The sequence below is a fragment of the Oncorhynchus mykiss genome, chromosome 15 (genome assembly GCF_057628025.1).
Source record: "Oncorhynchus mykiss isolate SJ-2025 chromosome 15, ASM5762802v1, whole genome shotgun sequence".
NCBI classification, from domain to species: Eukaryota; Metazoa; Chordata; class Actinopteri; order Salmoniformes; family Salmonidae; genus Oncorhynchus; species Oncorhynchus mykiss.
In genome coordinates this window covers 66,201,197-66,224,882 of record NC_143036.1, presented here as the reverse complement: position 1 = coordinate 66,224,882, position 23,686 = coordinate 66,201,197, and the positions used below count along the sequence as shown (strand labels likewise).

General features: G+C 43.0%; 1 protein-coding gene and 1 pseudogene across 2 annotated transcripts in view; one reads left to right on the top strand and one right to left on the bottom strand.

Annotated features, from left to right (window-relative positions):
* Positions 1–4: 4 nt before the first annotated feature.
* The window catches only part of depdc4 (DEP domain containing 4), a 55,054-nt gene continuing 31,372 nt past the window's right edge, over positions 5–23,686 (bottom strand). Inside the window, exons 1-9 of one of the 2 annotated variants that reach the window (XM_021563995.3) lie at positions 5,670–5,835; positions 4,742–5,168; positions 4,483–4,631; positions 4,051–4,264; positions 3,135–3,373; positions 2,838–2,980; positions 2,531–2,656; positions 2,105–2,183; positions 5–1,807 (exon numbers count right to left, since the gene is read on the bottom strand). In XM_021563995.3, the coding sequence (XP_021419670.3) occupies positions 1,608–1,807; positions 2,105–2,183; positions 2,531–2,656; positions 2,838–2,980; positions 3,135–3,373; positions 4,051–4,264; positions 4,483–4,631; positions 4,742–5,168; positions 5,670–5,802 (1,710 nt within the window). In that variant the 5' untranslated portion in view covers positions 5,803–5,835 and the 3' untranslated portion in view covers positions 5–1,607. Of the gene's footprint in view, positions 1,808–2,104; positions 2,184–2,530; positions 2,657–2,837; positions 2,981–3,134; positions 3,374–4,050; positions 4,265–4,482; positions 4,632–4,741; positions 5,169–5,669; positions 5,836–23,686 lie in introns of those variants that run through there. The other variant, XM_090200876.1, reaches the window with a different exon arrangement.
* On the top strand, positions 17,244–18,622 carry LOC110490778 (4-galactosyl-N-acetylglucosaminide 3-alpha-L-fucosyltransferase 9-like; annotated as a pseudogene).

The window sequence follows — 23,686 nt, the reverse complement described above, 5'->3', positions numbered from 1 at the left end:
ATGATTTTTAATGAAAAAATTGTACTGTATTTAATAGTTTTTCAACAAAGTGCATTTCAAAACAATTCAACGCATTAACTACAAAACCTGAATCGGCAACATTACGGATCAGGTGTACTATTCTGTTGACTAAGATATGTAAAGCTCAAAGCTAGGCAGAAACATACAGCAGCAGTACAGAAAATGCTCTAGAATTTAAAACTTTGTACCAATGATGCAACAACTTAACTCGGGGTGTATTCACTAGGAACCACACAGAGGAAAACGGAAACAAACAGGGACCCATTTGAATTTGTCCAACAAAAACTTATTTTCGTTGCACAACTTTTTTGCTAGGGTGTGCAACTAATGAATACACCCCTGGATTGTACGATTTACACTCATTCCAATAAGTTAATGCACTCCTTCAAGTTATGCTAAAAACATGGCACTTATGAGACAAAGCATTCATTTGTAAGACGCCAACAAACTACAAAAGTAAAAACTTTTGGCTGCATTTTAAACATTCCACCTTATGATTAAACTGGCAAACCCATGCAATCAAAGCCTATTACAATCCAATAGAATAGTTAGTGTCAACTCTGTGATTAACAGATATGAAACATGTTCTTGACAGCAGTGGGAAACAGTTCCACAATTAACTAAATGAATACCATTTCAAATAATTCAGTTTGTCCCCAACAGAAATGTACAGATATAAAAGTGCTACATTTACCAGAATTATTCCCTTACCAGTTATAAGATAGTCAACGAAATCCAAAACAATACATCATTTGTTAAGACTGTCAACACAATAAGTGTGTTCAATTTCATTTAAGGTATAGAAATAAAGTGTAATGCTTAATCGTCAAAAGAGATTCCTGTTCAAGCTTAATATCCAGCCTAAACTTCTATTTACAGTACCTAAATTTAAATCTACCTGAGAAAACTAGATACTTGATACCAAAACCAGCCCTGAATAAATTCAGTTAGATCCTATGCCTTTTAGTTTTAGATAAATGTTTCACCAACATTACACACATTTCCCACTGTGTAGGTTTCAACAAAATCAAAGGTTTTCCTGACAGGCATCAGCTAAGGAAAGCAGAGAATGCTCTCATTCACCAGAAATAAACCCTTGAGGCACCTGGGTAAGTGCATCTCTCCTTGTTAGAACAAAACAATTGCTACTAATATACCACTAGCATCTAGTGTTGATGAGAACATACTATGGCCAACAAACTAGTGCAAATGTATTCCTGAAAACTATTGCCAGCACTGTGGAAAATGTTGGCATAACAAAGAACAAACACGCTTGTTAAGGCAACAAGGATCCCTACTGCCCAATTCCAAAATCAACCCCTAGGCCCACCCCCTATGTAGTATGCCCTTGTGTAGACCAGGGGCACATTCAGCAGGATTGAACGTTCAGATATAAATACGCTATGTAGATCAAACATGCCTCTGACATGTAGAATAAGGAATCACATTGGCTCACTTCAATCTGTAATGTTCAAGAACATTTAGCAACTGAACATAACCCTGGAATGACCTTACCCTCTCCTCTGATTGATAAATTGAACACTTATACCTGGAATTTCTTATAACTAATCCAACCCCCCCCCCCCCTAGAAAGTGGAGGAGAAGTGCTGGAGGAAGACTATGGGATGGTGCTTCTGGAACTCCTTGACCAGCCTCCTCCTCTCCTTGACAGACAGGGCCTTGCTCAGGCTGATGTCCCTGATCAGCTGCTTCAGGCTCTCCAGGGTGGCCACCTCGCACTGATCCTCATACTGCTGCAGCGACACCTGCTGGCAGAACGTAAACACTGCAACACAGGATGAAGAGAAGGGAGTCAATACAGGGGTGTGTTTATTAGGGAACACATCACAGAAAACAGAAATTAGCTTTTCATTGGTAGTTTGTCAGTTCTTTCATTTCGTGCCTAGTGAACACCACACTGATGGTGGTTTATTTCATTACTGAAGATTAGGGACGACTCACTATTTTATGTTGTACTGTTATGATAATAGCATTACCACAAAAGGGCATATACTGTAGATCACCAAGTCCTAAAATTATGTATCAAGTGGGGCTGAATGTACTCAAGTTGGATTGAACTCACTCGCAATGTTGTTCGGATCTCTTCCTTGCTGCAGGATTTGCAGCGTTCTCCTCACAGCATCAATCAGTGATGTGGGGGTCTATTTCCATTATGGATAGAGAAGGGTTGATAAAAGGTTACTTTATTCACAAACAAATGATATACATGCTGCACTTAATGTATCAGGCAATGTCAGAAATACACCAAACAAATTAAAACTGCCGTTGTAGTACCTCCTCCCTAACGTTGTAGTACAGATTACACTCTTAAGAATAGGGTACAGAATTAAGTCTTCAGATGCCTGACTTTAAAAGAGCAAGGTGTCCAAATCCTGATTTTAAAAGCCTCCCTCTGTAGCTACTATTTCAGTTTTTGGAATGGAGGACTGCGGGCGAGGGTCTGTCAGAAGAGGGCCAGGGAAGAGGATCAGGGATTTCAGGTGCCTACCTTAAAGAGCTGAGTGTGGTTGTCCATCAGAAACAGCAGCAGCCTCTCGCTCTGGGTACGAGATAGCTCTTTATTCTGCACGATGGCCTTCAGAAATGTCCTGCTGATCAGGGCCCTGTTGTCTGTCTGGACATATTGAGTGGTCCGTCACACATTGGACCACCAGTGTTACCACTTTGGCTGAAGCAAAAACCTACATCCACAGATGCCATCGCAGGGTATGATTGGCCCACCACTGATGTATATAGTATTTATCATTGGGCCCTGACCCATTATTTGAGAAACAATGGTTTTGGAGTAAGATTACCTGTTTGTGCAGACGGCATGCATCCGGATGGGCTGCTGTGGCCATGAAGGCCAGGAGCCTCCTCAGCTCATCTCTCCCAGCAGGCTCCAACAGATGCAGACACAGCTGATAGGCCCTGACAGCATCATCCACCTTCCCACAGTCTGAGAACACACACACACACACAGGAAGAGGAATAATAGGGAGAGAGTGGGTGGGAGTGTATGTCAAAGAGACATGTACAGACACAGGAGTCAAACATGATGAAAACACTACCACAGAACACCCCACCATAATTCCTCAACCAGCCAGTCTCACCCAGCAGGTCCAGTATGGCCGTGTGGATATCCATGTAGCGTCCGGTGAGCAGCGGGGACCTCTCCTGGCCTCCGTAGTGCTTGGCCATGGTGTCAAACAGCAGTTTCTTCTGGCCGGCCAGCCTCTCTGCCCCCTCTGTGGTACTGCCCTGCTGGAGGAGGTGCTCCCCCGCCAACACGATCAGCTGGTCAGGGAAGAGCTCCAGGCAGTCAGCGGCTGCCACCAGCCATGCGTCCAGCCTACAGTGTCACAGGGAGAGGAAGCCAACTTCAGGGCCTTCTTTTAATGTCAAAAGAGCTTAAATATAATTTGGAACCAAAATAAATATTCCTATTTTTTTTCATTCCGTTCCAGTTCTGACCAGAAAAAGTACGGAACCGGTTCAGATTGTTCTTTTTCATTCAGTGAAATCAACAGTTTTTTTTTTTACAAAATAGCTCATTAATTTACTCAACACATTAACATTGATAGAGAAGCTTGCTATGGAAGCGTAAGCTAGTTGTTTACATGTTGATTGGTCAGATATTTCAGTCGCATCTCACACCTGCACTATTACCGGCGGGGGCAGAAAGAGAGACAAGCTTGGGTTGAAGCGCTGAACATCATGACATGAACTGGAATGTGTTTAGGCTATTAATAGCATTATAACTTTATACCAAATTATATTCTAGATATTAAGAATATTTTTGGAACAAAAATAACATTATTAACCCATTCTAAAGATTTGAAAATAATGTTTCTGTTCCGGAACACAAGATCACTTTCATTCCCAGTTCAGTTTCCATTCCTCAAATGACTTTTTCAGTGTTCTGTTCCATAAACCCAGGTCCAATCCCTGGTTTTGACCAACAAAATAATGCTTACAATTCCTAGTATCTTTTCCATTAAATCATATGGCGGCTGGTTAGGTACTAACTCGGGAAGGTTGAGGGTCTGGGGCAGCTCACGGTCCAGGCAGGTGTTGGAGATGACCAGGTCCTGATGGTGGCTCTGCAGCAGCTGCAGGGCGGCAGCCTGTGGGTGGGGCTGGGCCCCCCGGGTCGGAGTCGCCAGGATACAGTCCAGCACGGGTAGCTCCACCGTCTGCAGTAGCTGAAGCAACGTCTGCTGCTTCCACACCTCCTCCACCACTGAGGAGAAGGGAGAGAGGGGGGTAGAATGACAAGCAAGAGTGGGAAAGAAAAAAATAAGTGAGACAAAGGGAGGATGAGACAGAAAGGGAGGGGGAAAGAGGAATGGAGGGATACAGAATGGAAAAGAAACAGGAAAAAAGAAAAGTACATTAACTTTTCCAATATAGTCATTTCCAACATGGCCAGGTGGAGACAGCCAGGCTTTGTCATCTCACCTGTCTTTGAAAGGAAGATGGTGGTGGGGGCTTTGGTAATGGCTTTAGGGAGGGAGGGCTGCAGGTTGATGATCTTCAGCAGCCTCTCTACCCTCCGGTCTGAGGGGCCCAGCACCAGGGGATTGGAGATGGTCCTCAGCTCAATCAGTCTGCAGAGAGAGAGCAGTGATGATGTAGTGAGGTATAGTAAAACCGTGTGTGAGAGAGAAACCAAGAGAATAAGAATGTATGTGTGTGCATGTTTGTGACTCAGACAAACCTAGAGCCTTTCTTCCTCTTCCTCACTAAGTCCTCAGGGGCCATGTTCTCGGTGTCCCCATTCTTTCCAGCCTTACTGGCTGAGCCGGGCAGCGAGCTGCAGTCCTGGAAACGGTAGAGGCTGCAGCCCGTGTCCTCGAAAGTGGCGTCCTTGTCCCGGCGGAACAGCTTGGTCCCCACCGCTTCAAACACCTTGGCCTCCATGAGCGCCTGGCAGAGCCTGGCGGCCTTGAGGCGTGACACCTCGCTGGCACAGAAGAAGACATTCTGCATCAAGTAGCTGAGCACAGCGTCTACTGCGTCCGAGCCTGTGAAGCAGTCAGGGTGCACACACAGGTGGCGCCGCCGCCGTCGCACCTCCACCTGTGTATGCAGCGCCTGGATGATGTTGTGCCACAGCTGTGTAGCGTGGAAGGGCCCAGAGAATCCTATGTGATGACACATTCAGGTAGTAGACTCAGTCATATTTCATCAACAGTATGGCGGCTGCATGCAAAATAAAAACAACACGACAGAGTTCTAATCTGCCAAAACAGCAGAATGTCAGTTCAGATTTTTTTTGTGGGGGTTGTTGATTTTTGTGGGATGTCGTCACATTGCTGAATCTAGTTAGTTAACGTTAGCTACCCTTCACTTCAATATTAATAACACACCTCTAGTATGGTCGTTTAACTTAAGTTTACTCAGAGTTGTGTAAAAGATAAGGGTTGTGGCCATAAGCCATAAAAACATGACATGTAGCTAGCTAAATTAGAATGTAATGTGTTTATAATGGCCTAGTTAGCAGTTTAACTAACGACGTTAACTAGCTAGGCTAGCAAGATGAGCTAACACAGCTTTGTACGCTGGCTGTATTTTTGGATATGAAAACAAAAAGTTGAAAGCATGTTACGGTTTATAACCTGAGGATGTTCATGTCAATTTCTCACCTGGTTGAACATTTTCACGAAGGCTCCGTGTTTGACTGTTCAATCGTCTAAACCTCGGCGTTAAATCAGCCGCCATGGTGAAAAAGGATGTGACGTAGCTTCTTCTTTGTTGAGGTTTAACCGCGGCTGGCATCCAATAAATGTTGCATTACCGCCACCAACTAGACTAGGGTATAAATCCCTTCTACTTTGAGTGGAAAATGCATTTAAAAAAATGCCCTGCCATCTAACCCTACACATTAAAAACTCACCACCCTATTCAAACCCTATTCAGCCAATGGCCTGGGAGGTTTGGACACCACCACTCAATACACCCTAACTCTGACGCCAAATCTCGTACACCTAAATACTTCTCTGCAGCTGCCACCACAACTTCTATTTTCTGTGACTTAAGTTCCATCTCTGCGGTCCATTGATGAGCGCTAAAAAGCAAATCCTCTCAGGATCTCAGGATCTTCCTCAACACTACTCTAACCCTGGTAACCTCAACCTGCCTCTCACCAGACACTTCTGATCCCCAGCCCCATAGGCACCCATACAATTAACACATACCACTTCTTACCCCAATACAACTAATTCCTTTGTTTTATGTCCTTCTGCATACTTCTCACACCTAGGAACCTCACACCTACACACTGCTGCCAGATGCTCATAAGCTTGACACCTGTAACAATGTAATGGATTCTGCACAAAGGCTCGCACGGGATAACTGAAATTTCCTAACATCACTTTGTCGGGCAAATACTTATCAAAACTCAAAAGAACAGACCATGACTTCTATTTTTACATTCACACCACAATGTTTGCGTCACACCAAACGACAAGCATCACAAACTCTGGGAGTCTTTCCCTTCAGCTGGTCCCCTTTCACATTTACCGCTACCCCAGTAGTCACTCTTTTCAATGGTGCCTTTTTCTTGAGAGCAAAACAAGTCACAGCTGCCTTCCCAAATAGTGTGGCGTGAAGCGCCCGCTCCCTCTGACCGGCAGAAACACAAACCATTATCACAAGACCACTTCAGGTTACCTTCACCGATTCCACTGCACCCACCCTTAAACCACATATGAACTTCACTGCACATGCCACCTCCGATAATTCTCCCTTATTCACTTCCATTTCAGACCCGTATTGATCAGGCCACACGTACATCGAAGGTTGTTAAAGAACGGTGCGCACCATTTTGGGAAAACGTGTCATACAGTACAAACCATCACGCAACGTAGCAACCGTTGAGGCGAACTGATGAGACAACATAAAATGCAGCCATGTCTTTTCACCTGACCCGGTCCCCTCTCTGAAAAGGTACGTATTAGGGATAAGGCATTTCACTCAGTCAACTCACTGATCTCTACACCTGGATGGTATACGTAGACAGTGTGATACAATACTTTATCTTCTCCTGGCATTGTGGATACCAAGGTAAGTTTGATAACTTGGGCATGTAATGGTGCAGCCTTAGCCTGGTCTATTATTTTTTAATATTATAATCTAAAATGCTATACAGTGTGATTTGGAAAAAGTGCACTAGTTCATTGCCATGCATAGTTATCTACCATTTTACTTCTTCATTGGGGTTTATTGGCAGTTGGCATCCAACGTTATGGTGCATTACCGACCCCTACTGTACTGGAGTATGGGCCAGAGACCGGGAGAAACTAAATCCTACCTGGCAGCCTTGTTGCTCTTAAAAAAATATACATTTTTGAGTTTATATATAATGACGTTCTACTCAGTATACTCTTTAAAAACTCATTTCCTGTATCCCCTTCTCCCTCATACTAGAGCTCAGCCTCTCTCTTTCCCTTTGATATTGCCCACTGTGTAGCAATACATGCTGGCAATAATCACTTAATAATAATTCCTGGCAACAATCACACTTTCCTGATGGATGCTTTCCCATCACATTTAAGGTATTTTTCAACTGGCTGTGTCCCGCCCTTAATCTTGTAAAAATAGCCTCCTCTCTTTGATCCCTTCCTGCCGGCCTCCCCGACTCCTTTGTACTTTAAATAATTGCCTGCCCTTAGTATCTCTATTCCACTGCTCCTGCCATCTCTACACCATCACTGTCTATATCAGGCTTTTTTCCTCTGCCTTGCTCATTGGAACTACAACCCCAAAATCCCCACTACTAAGTGCTTGTTTAGCCAACTGCCTAGTTGCCCTCCACGCCCACATGGGCTGGGACCCAAGTAAATCATATCTATATACTAATTTGTCTAATCCTGCAATGGGTTTGTAACACCTCTTAAAGCAGGTCTTGTCTGCTACGTGAGCTAAAGGACTCGAGAATCATCAACACTGCACATGAATCAGAGCAAATAACTACTCTGTCTGGCTTGACTTCCTCCACCCACTGCAAGACCAACAGTATGTCCATCAGCTCCGCCGTATATACAGCCAGATGATCTGTAATACATTTCCTGACTGTCACCTCACATTCCTGCACTTCAATGCTGACCCAGTACGTCCTGTCCTTGGATCTTTTGAACCATGTGTAAATGGCTACAAAATCCTGATACACAGTATCCAGACGTCTCTTAAACATCATGTCTTTCTGTAGTCTCTCCAACACTTCTAGATCAACTACTGGGGGTGGGAGTAGCCATGGTGGATTCACAGGAATAGCTACCGTTGGACTAAACTCCCTTCCATACAGTCCCATCTCCTTCACCTGGGTATTGCCCACCCACCCACCTAAAGCTCGTGTTCTGTCTTCACTCATGTTCCCAGCATGCCTGTAAAATCCCTTTCGCAGGATGAGACACCCCATGTCCCTGTAGGTTGATCCAATAATTCATTCCCAGCTGCTGTCTCAGCTCCACCTGTGGTTCAGACACTGGGGAGGTCCGAAACACCCCACTACATATTCAGAGTCCTTGCCCCTGTACGATATAGCCTTTCCAATGAGGTCCGGCCTGCTGAACCATACGCTACACTGCCATAGTCTATTACAGATCGGATCAATGCAACATGCATGGTCTTCAATGAGGAACGCCCAGCCCCCCAACTCCTTCCCCGTCAGACAGCGCATCACATTTAGCACCTTTTTACACATTTCCACCATTCTCTCAACGTGTTCTGCCCAGGTCAGTCAAAGTATCCCCAAAGGATCCTGAAGGCCCCCAATCTCTCCAAGTTTCTCCCATATAACCTCAAGCATACCTCATCTCCCACCTTCCTCCTGGTAAAGAACAGCGAGTTCTCTACAGAGAACCTGAATCCCCACGTTAATGCCATCGCTCAACCTCATCAATTGCTTCCTGTACCTTCCTGACTATGTATGGCACATTTCTTCCATAAGGCCCCATCATCTGCAAATAACGGCTTCCCAATATCTTCCCTTACCTGAGAATAAACATAATTGATCATGATTGAGAACAACAGAGGACTAATCACGCTCCCCTGTGGTGTACCGTTATCCACCAGGTAGCTAGCTGCCTGATAGACTTCCCCACCCTCACCAGGAACAGGAAATCCTTTATCCAGTTGTACATTCTTCCTCCTACCCCCATAATACCAAGCTTGATTAACAACCCCTCCTTCCACATCATATCATACGCCTTCTCCACATCAAACAAAAACAGCTACAACTGTCTCCTTGTTCACCTGAGCCTTCCGGACCTCTGCTTCTAAGCAGAGCACTGGGTTCATAGTTCCCCGGCCCCTTCCTGAACCCACTCTGATGTGGCGATACTAGCCCCCTGCACTCCAGGAATAAAGTTAGCCTCTCCGTAATCACATGTTCCATAATCTTACATACATGTGATGTTAAAGCTATTGGCCGATAGCTTGTTGACCTCATTGGATCCTTCCCTGGCTTGTTTACACTACTGCCTACTTCCAGCTGCCTGGTAGTTTCCCCTCCTCCCACACTCAGTTGTACAACACCGACACCTTATCCTGTGCCTCATCACAAAGATGGGTCAACATAGCATGGCACACCTCATCTTTCCCAGGTGAAGTTAACCCAGCCTTATCTACTGCCCTTTTCACATCTGCCATGGTAAATGGTGCATTCAACGCATCATTTACATCCTCCCTCCTATCCAGCACTCCAGGATGCTCCTCTCTCGTTCTCTCCCCCTTTCCCTCCCCCTCCTCTGACAAATTTGCAGAGAGCTATGCACTTGGACAAATAGTTTGGCCATCATCTTTGCCTTCTCATCTGTTACTGCCACATCCTTCCCACTCGTCAACACTGGAAAAATCCCACTCACTCATCCTCTTAATCATCTCCCACACTTCTCCCACAGGTGTCGCCCTTCCAATGGTGTCACAGAACCGACGCCAACATGACCTCTTTACCTGAAGGATAGTTCTCCTCACCAGGGTCTGCTTATACTGAATCAGATGTTGGAAGATATGAGTCCTTTTCAGTACTCTAAATGCCCTGTTTCAACTCCTCCCCATTGCCCCACACTCCTCGGTCCACCATGGGACTGCTTTCCTCCTCCCTGAACTCTTATGTATAGCCTCAGTAGCTGCCCCCACTAAAACTTCTCGCCCAGTTATTCATACTATCCACTTCCTCTCATATCCACCTGAGCCATCACCTGCTCACTCAGCTCCTGAAACTGAGCCCACTTTGCCATTCCAAACACGCACCTGCCTACTCCATCCACTGACACCTCCTCCTCCCTCTGGCCTACTGTGCATACTATGGGGTAATGATCACTCCCTACTAGAGGTTGACCGATTAATCGGAATGTCCGATTAATTAGGGCCGATTTCAAGTTTTCATAACAATCGGTAATCAGCATTTTTGGACACCGATCACTGCCGATTACACTGCACTCCACGAGGAGACTGCGTGGCAGGCCGACCACCTGTTATGCAAGTGCAGAAAGGAGCCAATGTAAAGTGGTAGCTAGCATTAAACGTAACTTCTAAAAAACAATCAATCTGAACATAATCACTAGTTAACTACACATGGTTGATGATATTAATAGTTTATGTAGCTTGTCCTGCTTTGCATATAATCGATGCGGTGCCTGTTAATTTATCATTGAATCATAGCCTACTTCGCCAAACGGGTGATTTAACAAGCGCATTCGCAAAAAAAGCACTGTCGTTGCACCAATGTGTACCTAACCATAAACATCAATGCCTTTCTTAAAATCATTACACAAGTATATATTTTTAAATCTGCATATTTAGCTAAAATATATTCATGTTAGCAGGCAATATTAAACAAGGGAAATTGTGTCACTTCTCTTGCATTCATTGCACGCAGAGTCAGGGTATATGCAACAGTTTGGGCCGCCTGGCTCGCTGCGAACTAATTTGCCAGAATGTTATGTAAATATGACATAACATTGAAGGTTGTGCAATGTAACATGAATATTTAGACTTATGGATGCCACCCTTTAGATAAAATGCGGAACGGTTCAGTATTTCACTGAAAGAATAAATGATAGTTTCCGAAATGATAGTTTTTCTGTGTGATATTATATTATAATTAAGTCTATGATTTGATAGAGCAGTCTGACTGAGCGGTGGTAGGCAGCAGCAGGCTCGTAAGCATTCATTCAAACAGCACTTTACTGCGTTTGCCAGCAGCTCTTCGCAATGCTTCAAGCATTGCGCTGGTTATGACTTCAAGTCTATCAACTCCCGAGATTAGGCTGGCAATACTAAAGTACCTATTAGAACATCCAATAGCCAAATGTATATTAAATACAAATGGTATAGAGAGAAATAGTCCTATAATAACTACAACCTAAAACTTCTTACCTGGGAATATTGAAGACCCATGTTAAAAGGAACCCCCAGCTTTCATATGTTCTCATGTTCTGAGCAAGGAACTTAAACGTTAGCTTTTTTACATGGCACATATTGCACTTTTACTTTCTTCTCCAACACTTTGTTTTTGCATAATTTAAACCAAATTGAACATGTTTCATTATTTGAGACTAAATTAATTTTTATTAATGTCTTATATTAAGTTCAAATAAAAGTGTTCATTGTTCATACATACTGCTTGACACCACCTTATACTTTTCCCCTCTGTGCCATGTCGTTACAGAACACCAACAAGCTCCCGTCTCTTAACACTTTAGCATGGACAACTTCCCCAATCAACTCTTTTATCACAGCCGTCAACCTTATCGGACTCATTGCCCCAACTTCCCCTTCCCCCTTAAACTTCAGAATCACTTTATGCTCCTCCTCGCCTCCATGCTCCCCTCGTGATTTATCTTGCCCTTCCTTTGCACTCTCTACCTCTGAACTGCTGCTAGCGTTGGAAGATATGTTGCTCTCCTCAAACATCCTTTTCTGCCTCCTCTCTGCCTCCATTGACCTTTCCCTTCCTTTTCAAACCATTTCTCCCTTTATCTCCCTCTTCATTTCTCTTTCTTACTCTAAAATTCATTTGTACCACTATGCTCCATGCTTGCTTCACTTTCGTCTCCATCACCATCTCGTACCATCTTTGACCCAGTGCCGAACCACCGCCACACCAAGAACAGTTTGATTGTTTGTTGATCAACGATTGATCGCTAGCCACAGCTTCCAGTCTCTCCCTCACTTCTGTCATCTAGGTCCTCGGACCCCTTGACCCTTTTTACTTGCCGTAGTTAGGCTATAGCGCAGACCGAGGGGCCTCTACCATTTTAGGTGTGCCTGGCCTTAATGGTTTGCTACCAAGTTGATTGCTCAGGTTGCAGCCAGTGGTGGTGAGTTAGATAATTGGCCTGCTGCTCACCCATGCATTCAGTCTCCCTAATTACTATAAGTAGAACGTCTAATCATGTTCTATTTGATGTTGCTCTGTCTTTTAAACTAACGTGTACTTGACTAAATACGGTAATTTAAACTAATAAACGTAATTAACTTAAATAATGTTTTTCATAGTATTACCTGGTCTAATTAACAAAGTAAAGTTCAGCTAACTAAATGTACATTCTCATTGGTTAATCATTCTGGGTGGCGTTTAGAAGCAAAGATAGAAGTTGTTATAGACCCCCCTCGGCTCCCAGCTGTGCCCTGGACACCATATGTGAATTGATCACCCCCCATCTATCTTCAGAGTTCGTACTGTTAGGTGACCTAAACTGGGACATGCTTACAATCTAAGCTAGATGCCCTCAATCTCACACAAATCATAAAGGAACCTACCAGGTACAACCATAAATCCATAACCATGGGCACCCTCTTAGATATCATCCTGACCAATCTGCCCTCTAAATACACTTCTGCTGTCTTTAACCAGGATCACAGCGATCACTGCCTGCGTGCGCACTGGGTCCTCGGTCAAAAGACCACCCCTCACCACTGTCAAACGCTCCCTAAAACACTTCAGTGAGCAGACCTTTCTAATCGACCTGGCCAGGGTATCCTGGAAGGATATTGACCTCATACAGTCAGTAGAGGATGCCTGGTTGCTCTTCAAATGTGTTTTCCTCACCATCTTAAATAAGCATGCCCCATTAATTTAAAAAAAAACTAAGAACAGATAGCCCTTGTTTCACCCCAGACTTGACTGCCATTGACCAGCACAAAAACATCCTGTGGCGTTCTGCATTAGCATTGAATAGCCCCGCTGATATGCAACTTTTCAGGGAAGTCAGAAACCAATATACTCCATCAGTTTGGAAAGATAAGGCTAGCTTTTTCAAACAGAAATTTGCTTCTTGTACCACTAATTCCAAAAGGTTTTGGGACACTGTAAAGTCCATGGAGAATAAGAGCACCTCCTCCCACTTGCCCACTGCCCTGAGGATAATAAACACTGTCACCACCGATAAATCTATGATAATCGATAATTTCAATAAGCATTTTCCACAGCTGGCCATGCTTTCCACCTGGCTACCCCTACCCTGGCCAACATCTCAGCACCCCCTGCAGCCATCGATAAAATCAAGTACTGTGCAGCCGTCTTCATCGACCTGGCCAAGGCTTTCGACTCTGTCAATCACTGCATTCTTATCGGCAGACTCAATAGCCTTGTCTTCTCAAATGACTGCCTCGCCTGGTTCACCAACTACTTCTCAGATAGAGTTCAGTGTGTCAAATTGGAGGGCCTGTTGTCCGGACCTCTGGCAGTCTCTATGGGGTGCCACAGAGTTCAATTCTCGGGCCGACTCTTTTCTCTGTATACAGTGGGGAGAACAAGTATTTGATACACTGCCGATTTTGCAGGTTTTCCTACTTACAAAGAATGTAGAGGTCTGACATTTTTATCATAGGTACACTTCAACTGTGAGAGACGGAATCTAAAACAAAAATCCAGAAAATCACATTGTATGATTTTTAAGTAATTCATTTTTATTTTATTGCATGACATAAGTATTTAATCACCTACCAACCAGTAAGATTTCCGGCTCTCACAGACCTGTTAGTTTTTCTTTAAGAAGTCCTCCTGTTCTCCACTCATTACCTGTATTAACTGCACCTGTTTGAACTCGTTACCTGTATAAAAGACACCTGTCCACACACTCAAACAGACTCCAACCTCTCCACAATGGCCAAGACCAGAGAGCTGTGTAAGGACATCAGGGATACAATTGTAGACCTGCACAAGGCTGGGATGGGCTACAGGAAAATAGACAAGCAGCTTGGTGAGAAGGCAACAACTGTTGGCACAATTATTAGAAAATGGAAGAAGTTCAAGATGACGGTCAATCACCCTCAGTCTGGGGCTCCATGCAAGATCTCACCTCGTGGGGCATCCGTGATCATGAGGAAGGTGAGGGATCAGCCCAGAACTACACGGCAGGACCTGGTCAATGACCTGAAGAGAGCTGGGACCACAGTCTCAAAGAAAACCATTAGTAACACACTACGCCGTCATGGATTAAAATCCTGCAGCGCACGTAAGGTCCCCCTGCTCAAGCCAGCGCATGTCCAGGCCCGTCTGAAGTTTGCCAATGACCACCTGGATGATCCTGAGGAGGGTCATGATGAGACAAAAACAGAGCTTTTTGGTCTAAACTCCACTCGCCGTGTTTGGAGGAAGCAGAAGGATGAGTACAATCGAAGGAACACCATCCCGACCGTGAAGCATGGAGGTGGAAACATCATTCTTTGGGGATGTTTTTCTGCAAAGGGGACAGGACGACTGCACCGTATTGAGGGGAGGATGGATGGGGTAATGTATCATGAGATCTTGGCCAACAACCTCCTTCCCTCAGTAAGAGCATTGAAGATGGGTCGTGGCAGGGTCTTCCAGCATGACAACGACCCGAAACACACAGCCAGGGCAACTAAGGAGTGGCTCCGTAAGAAGCATCTCAAGGTCCTGGAGTGGCCTAGCAAGTTTCCAGACCTGAACCCAATAGAAAATCTTTGGAGGGAGCTGAAAGTCCATATTGCCCAGCGACAGCCCCGAAACCTGAAGGATCTGAAGAAGGTCTGTATGGAGGAGTGGGCCAAAATCCCTGCTGCAGTGTGTGCAAACCTGGTCAAGAACTACAGGAAACGTATGATCTCTGTAATTACAAAGGTTTCTGTACCAAATATTAAGTTTTGCTTTTCTGATGTATCAAATACTTATGTCATGCAATAAAATGAAAATTAATTACTTAAAAATCATACAATGTGATTTTCTGGATTTTTGGTTTTAGATTCCGGCTCTCACAGTTGAAGTGTACCTATGATAAAAATGACAGACCTCTACATTCTTTGTAAGTAGGTAAACCTGCAAAATCGGCAGTGTACCAAATACTTGTTCTCCCCACTGTATATCAATGATGTCGCTATTGCTGCTGGTGATTCTCTGATCCACATCTACGCAGACGACACCATTGTGTATACATCTGGCCCTCTTTGGACACTGTCTTAACAAACCTCCAAACGAGCTTCATTGCCATACAACACTCCTTCCGTTGTCTCCAACTGCTTTTAAAATGCCAGTAAAACTAAGTGCATGCTCTTCAACCGATTGCTGGTCTCGCCCGACTAGCCTCACTACTCTGGACGGTTCTGACCTAGAATATGTGGACAACTACAAATACCTAGGTGTCTGGTTAGACTGTAAACTCTTCTTCCAGACTCACATTAAGCATCTCCAATCCAAAATGAAATCTAGAATCAGCTTCCTATTTCGCAACAAAGCCTCCTTCACTCATGCCGCCAAACATACCCTCGTAAAACTGACTATCCTACCGATCCTTGACTTCGGCGATGTCATTTACAAAATTGCCCCCAACACTCTACTCAGACTACATCCAGTTTGCTATCACAGTGCCATCCGTTTTATCACCAAAGCCCCATATACTACCCACCACTGCGACCTGTATGCTCTCATTGGCTGGCCCTCACTACATGTCCTTCGTCAAACCCACTCACTCCAGGTCATCTGTAAGTCTCTGCTAGGTAAAGCCCCGCCTTATCTCAGCTTACTGGTCACCAAAACAACACCCACCCGTATCAGCGCTCCAGCAGGTATATTTCACTGTTCATCCCCAAAGCCAACACTTCCTTTGGCCGCCTTTCCTTCCAGTTCTGTGCTGCCAATGACTGGAATGAATTGTAAAAATCTCTGAAGCTGGAATCTTATATCTCCCTCTCTAACTTTAAGCATCAGCTGTCTGAGCAGCTTACCGATCACTGTACTTGTGCACAGCCAATCTGTAAATAGCACACCCAACTACCTCATCCCCATATTGTTACTTATCCTCTTGCTCTTTTGCACCCCAGTATCTCTACTTGCACATCATCATCTGCAAATCTATCACTCCAGTATTAATGCTAAATTGTAATTATTTTCACCTCTAGGGCCTATTTATTGCCTACCTCCCTACTCTTCTACATTTGCAAACACTGTACAGATTTTTCAAATGTTTATTTTCTTTTGTGTTATTGACTGTACGTTTATGTGTAACTCTGTGTTGTTGTTTTTGTCACACTTCTTTGCTTTATCTTGGCCAGATCGCAGTTGTAAATGAGAACTTGTTCTCAACTGGCCTAACTGGTTAAATAAAGGTCAGGCTTTTCCTCAGCTCAGGTTAGATTTTTTTTCTCTCACCACCCTGTACAGTAGGTGGAGACAATGCACCTTTTGAGTGTAGTCTGCCAACAAACCTTGAAGAAACAGCAGCAGCAGCAGCAGGTCGGGGTTGACACTTGCCCCATATAAGTTTCAGTCCCTGAATAGAAGGGAACAATGAAAGAATGCAGTGGAACTGGTTTCGAGGTCCAGAGTTGCGTTTGAGGGTTGTAGTGTACGTCATCGTATAGGACAACCAGAGTCCACATCAGGGGTGTCAAACTCATTCCACGGAGGGTCGAGTGTCTGTGGGTTTTTGGTTTATCCTTTCAATTAAGACCTAGACAACCAGGTGAGGGGAATTCCTTACTAATTAGTGACCTTAATTAATCATTGAAGTACAAGGGAGGAGCAAAAACCTACAGACACTCGACCCTCCGTGGAATGAGTTTGACACACGCTCAACATGAATGCTGAATTAATCAACAGCACTGAATGTTGGTATGTTTCACTAGTGATGCATTTTGCATTCCTAGTGTATTTTCTTCCCTGGATTCCATGGTGTATTGTCATTTTATAAGATGGCTATTGTTGATATTCTAAAGTGGATTTGATTGGACTCTTTTCTCTTTCAAAGGGTCAAGATATGCCCACTCCGGCTTCCTAGGGTGTTCTACGGCCTGTTCTGATGATGACATTCTTACTGCGCTTATCCTTCATGTACTACAAACGCCAGATCAAGTTCCTCTCATGCCCTATCGACCAGGCATCCCACTTGGGAAAGGCTTGTTGTCCTCCTTGCCCTCAAGTACGTAGGGCAAGGAACCAGATGGTGAACCAAACACACCATGCCCAGACAACCATTCAGGATGACTATCATTTTGATCTGGCCAATTGATCACACCTTTGACATAGACTCTTGTGCCTACTTTAACATCAAAGGCTGTCACCTAACAGTGGATAAAAACCTTTACAGCAAGGCGCACGGTGTCATATTCCACCATAGAGACATCCATGGAGACCTGAAGAACATGCCCCAAGAGCAACGTCCATGGTTCCAGAAATGGGTGTGGTGGAATGCAGAATCACCGGCTAACACAAACAGTATCCCTGGTGTTGACCGCTTGTTCAATTTGACTGCCAGTTATCGACTGGATTCTGATATCAAGGTTCCTTATGGGTCGCTTGTTGAGGTAACCAGTGAGGATAAAATCTTTGAGCTGCCCAAGAAGGACAAATTAGTCTGCTGGGTAGTGAGCAACTGGAACCCAAACTACAAGAGGGTACAGGTGTTCAACGAGCTCAGTAGGCATGTCAAAATAGAGGCCTATGGGAGACATTTTAGTAGATACCTAGAAAAAAAAGACTACCGAAAGACACTGTCCAGCTGTATTAAAACCAACAATAGTTAAAAGGGTTTCAATTGTAGGTTCTGTGTTGGTACAATACGTGGAGGATTTGTTATTAGCGTCAAAAGACGAAGAAAGTCATATGCGAGCCCGCACCACATTGGTAGACAATTGGCGGAACAGGGTCATAAAGCATGTATGACAAAGCACAACATGTTACTAGTGCAAGATGGACAAACTGGGAGTTAACGTTAAATGGGGAAAATCTACAATTTCATAAGATTTGTGCTTTTAATCCTGCGTTGTTAGGATGGTGAGTCGCATACATGTGACCCAGATCAGATTACTCCAAAACCTAGGCCTGATTTGCAAGAGACAGCATTGGAATCAGGAAAAGTATAGTATACAGGTGGCTCTAGTTACATGAACACAGAAGGGAATAGAGTAAAGGAGTGCGCTGTGTGTGGTAAGCATTTGGAGTAATTCATAATTTGAGTACAGTGTGGTCACCACGGGGCATGTTAGCAGCGACAGGAACCCCAATAATAATGGTCTGGAGGTAGATGTATTATTAGAATAATGTCAGTTAACCAGTAAATTAGCAGTGGTAAAATGTGAAGCTCATACTAGTCGTACAGATAAAATCGCCATAGGTAATCGTAAAGCAGACAAAATGGCTAAGGTGAGAGAAAGTGTTATGGAACCACATGTATATATTGCGGATTCCTTACGATGAGACATTGTCTAAATTTGCCATAGGAAAACGTATTTTGGGTTGAAGATTCTAGGAGAAATGCCAGGGGAATGGATTCTAAATCAAATCAAAGTTTATTTGTCACGTGCGCAGAATACAACAGTGAAATGCTCACTTACAGGATCTAACCAATAGTGCAAAAAAGGTATTAGGTGAACAATAGGCAGGTAAAGAAATAAAACAACAGTAAAAAGACAAGCTATATACAGTAGCGAGGCTATAAAAGTAGCGAGGCTACATACAGTAGTGAGGCTACATACAGACACTGGTTAGTCAGGCTGATTGAGGCAGTATGTACATGTAGATATGGTTAAAGGTAACACATTTAAATTATATGACCGAACAATCATTGCAAATGCAGAAGGCCTTAGAGTTTGTTTAAATCATTAGACAGTTTGGGGTTTTATTTTAAATACATTTACATTTGATGTCGTATTATTCTGGAATGGGTTTCTAGAATAGACGAAAGGGTGGAGGGAATTAGCATAAATAAATATGCATAGCTTATCACAATATTAATGCTGTTATGTGTGTGTGTCTTTTTGTTGCTTTCCAAGTCTTGTGCTATTACACTCTTAGGAACCAGAAGGGGGAAGTGGAGAAACCAACGCTGCTCCATCTGCCATTGAACAAGACGGCAGATTCAGCTGGAATGGCATTTTGTTGTGTGATCATAGTTCCGAGGCCATAGGTCTCTGAATTTGTACACCTTGCGGTGAGTGTTTATTCATTTGTTTGTTTGTTTAATATGGCTGGGGGCAGTATAGAGTAGCTTGGATGAATAAAGTGCAGAGAGTAAACTGCCTGCTACTCAGGCCCAGAAGCTAAGATATGCATATTATTAGTAGATTTGGATAGAAAACACTCTGAAGTTTCTAAAACGGTTTGAATGATGTCTGTGAGTATAACAGAACTCATATGGCAGGCAAAAACCGGAGAAAAAATCCAACCAGGAAGTGGAAAATCTGAGGTTTGTAGGTTTGCCTATCCAATATACAGTGTCTATGGGGTCATATTGCACTTCCTAAAGCTTCCACTAGATGTCAACAGTCTTTAGAACCTTGTTTGATGCTTCTACTGTGAAGGATGAGGGAATAAGAGCTGATTGAGTCAGGGGTCTGGCAGAGTGCCACGAGCTCATTCAGGCGCACCCCCGTGAGAGTTAGCTGCGTTCCATTGCATTTCTACAGACAAAGGAATTCTCCGGTTGAAACCACATTGAAGATTTATGTTAAAAACATCCTAAAGATTGATTCTATACATCGTTTGACATGTTTCTACGAACTGTAATGGATTTTTAAAAACTTTTTAGTCTGGACTAAGTGTGCCTGCGCGTTGTGAATTTGGATGTTTGAACTAAACGCGCAAACAAAAAGGAGGAATTTGGACAAATTATCGAACTTTATCGAACAAAACAAACATTTATTGTGGAACTGGGATTCCTGGGAGTGCATTCTGATGAAGATCATCAAAGGTAAGTGAATATTTATACTGCTATTTCTGACTTCTGTTGACTCCACAACATGGCAGGTACCTTGTATGGCTTGTGTTTGTGTCTGAGCGCTGTACTCAGATTATAGCATGGTGTGCTTTTTCCATAATTTTTGGGGGAAATCTGACACAGCGGTTGCATTAAGGAGAGGTTTATCTAAAGTTCCATGCATAACACTTGTATTTTCATCAACATTTATGAGTATTTTTGTAAATGGATGTGGCTCTCTTCAAAATCACAGGATGTTTTGGAGGCAAAACATTACTGAACATAACGCGCCAATGTAAACTAAGATTTTTGAATATAAATATGAACTTTATCGAACAAAACATACATGTATTGTGTAACATGAAGTCCTATGAGTGTCATCTGATGAGATCATCAATGGTTAGTGATTAATTTTATCTCTAGTTCTGTTTTTTGTGACTCCTCTCTTTGGCTGAATTTTTTTTGTGTGTTTTTCTGTGACTAGGTACTGACCTAACATAATCAGATGGTGTGCTTTTGTCATAAAGCCTTTTTGAAATCAGACACTGTGGTGGGATTAACAACAAGTTTATCTTTAAAATAGTGTAAAATACTTGTATTTTTGAGGAATTTTAATTATGAGATTTCTGTTGTTTGCATTTGGCGCCTTGCACTTTCACTTTTATGGCTTTGTAGCAGGCCATTTACTCTGGGCATGCTTTTCATCCTGACGTGAAAATACTGCCCCCTACCCCAAAGAAGTTAAGGGAGTAATCAGGGTACTATCTAGTTACCTTCTTCCTGTTGGGGCATAAACTGTAAGGATTGGAGAGAGGAAGTGTCTTAAGTGGAATATAAATATCTGGATGGGACAAATGTTGGGTTGTCTGATTACAGCTGTACAGAACCTTTGGGGTAGAATTAAACTTGGTTAAAGCTTCTCTAGTGTCCATGGGTTATTTACTCTGAAAAATTAGAACACTAGGGTTCCATCCAATTGAGAGATTTCCATGCGAATATTCTAACATCTGTAGAAATACAATATAGGTATTTTCCCATCAGTTGTTTCCATCAGATTGACATGTTGCAGATTAAAGTCTGTGTGTAAATACTTAGCGCACATACAAATTACTTTTGCTGTTAAATTCCCATAAACTGAATAAAAAATACAGGTTAAATGGGTTTCTAATTCTATTTTCAACTCTAGGCCAACTGATGGTTTTATCACAATAAATGGTGCGTAGGTATAACAATAGTGCCCACTCTGATATTGGCAGGTGCACTCTAGTCAACAGCTTGTAGACACAGTGTGGGTATAGTCTACGACATGATGAGATTATTATGGACCAAAGTTTGAGAATTATTTTATTTATCAAATGGCAGCCAAGCTTCGATCATCATGTCGACAAAATAAGACCCTCAATATTTATTGAAAGGAGAATCTGGGGCGGCAGGTAGCCTAGTGGTTAGAGTGTTGGACTAGTAACCGAAAGGTTGCTAGATCAAATCCGTGAGCTGACAAGATAAAAATCTGTCATTCTGCCCCTGAACCCACTGTTCCTAGGTTGTCATTGAAAATAAGAATTTGTTCTTAACTGACTTGACTTAAATAAAGGATAAATAAATACAATACACTGCAGAGAAAATAGGGGGGAATGTGCAATATGACTTGTTACCAAACATTTTCAAATGTTACCCACATTAACATCATGTAATGTACAAGTGCTGTCCGTGAACATTATACTGTTTTAACTTTTTGAGAGAATTGAAATTGATGTGAGAATGCAATGAATTTTAAATATTGTTAAGGATTTGTGGATATTTGTATTAATGTTGACCACCTCACAGCAGCCACACCATTTCCACCTGCTTGATCAGTTCAGAATATGCACTCATTTACTCCACTGCCCATATCGGAGATTTGACCCGCAGAAAAACTACAATGGCCCAAACAGAGCAAACCCTTTGCATACATTTGTTTTTGCATTGTTTAACTACCAGCACAAAACAAAGGAAACCATACAACCTTACTGCACAGACAGAAAGATAAATGAGTTGTGTCCTTACTGTGCCTTTGAGTATGCTTTGAAAGGGGGAGGGGGAAAGTACAGGTGTGAGGAATTTCCCACACAATGAAAAGAGTTGTAAGACCTTAAAGATATGTCATGTACTGAATGGAATGTTGTCCCACTCCTTCAATGGCTTTGCGAAGTTGCTGGATATTGGCGAGAACTGGAACACGTCAATTCAGAGCATCCCAAACATGCTCAATTGGTGACATGTCTGGTGAGTATGCAGGTCATAAAAGAACTGAGACATTTTCAGTTTCCAGGAATTGTGTACAGATCATTGCGACATGGGGCCTTGCATTGTCATGCTGAAACATGCGGGGATAAAGGTGGATGAATGGCACGACAATGGGTCTCAGGACCTCGTCCCGGTATCTCTGTTCAAATTGCCATTGATAAAATTCAACTGTGTTTGTTGTCTGTAGCTTATGCCTGCCCACAACATAACCTCACCGCCACCGTGGGGCACTCTGTTCACAATGTTGACATCAGCAAACTTTTTGGGATCTTTTATTACCTGATGAAGACCTAAGGGTCGAAACGTGGTAAATAAATATCACCTGGGAGCATGTTGAAGGAATTGTATTACTCTGTTTTAATTCCCAATTACAATTAAACACTCTGTCAATTCATAAGAATTTGTAAGACCCTTATTTTATAGGAATGGACAGAGACCAGTCTTAAAACTCAAGTAACAGCCTTTATTCAAGAGAGTACTGAGTACATACACATTTTACCACAGGTTATAAACTGAAAATGACGTCAGCGTTTTCTAAATGTTCCGTCTCTTCTTGACACTGGTAGAAAGGCTCTATAGCTCTCAAGCCTTCCCTCCTCGCCTAGAGCCAAGGTCAGTCAGTGTAGATAAGCATTCTAGACAGTCTGGAGATATCGGTCATTCATTTGTACCAAGGAACAGACCGTCATTGTTCTAAACTCTTGACCACATTCACTACATTATATTCAATACTGGGATCAAGAGAGAAAATTCATACATGTACAGTAGCATAATAGTATTCTGATTAGTACATCCTGATTGAAATGTATACATAAGTCATTATAGATTAAAAAAAATCCCTTAACAGAGCATGAGCAGCAGTGTGCAGCGTTTTCAGTTCTGTTTTACATCTTTTATTTCAGCTCATGAAACATGGAACCAACACTTTACATGTTGCATTCATATTTATGTATACAGTGCCTTCGGAAAGTATTCAGAACCCTTGACTTTTTCGACACATTCCGCTTGGAGGTTGCCAAAAGGCTCCTAATGATTCTCAGAACATGAGAAACAACATTCTCTGATCTGAAGAAACCAAGATTGAACTCTTTGGCCTAAATGCCAAGCTTTGCGTCAAGAGGAAACCTGGCACCATCCCTACGGTGAAGCATGGTGGTGGCAGCATCATGCTTTGGGGATGATTTTCAGCAGCAGGGATTGGGAGACTAGTCAGG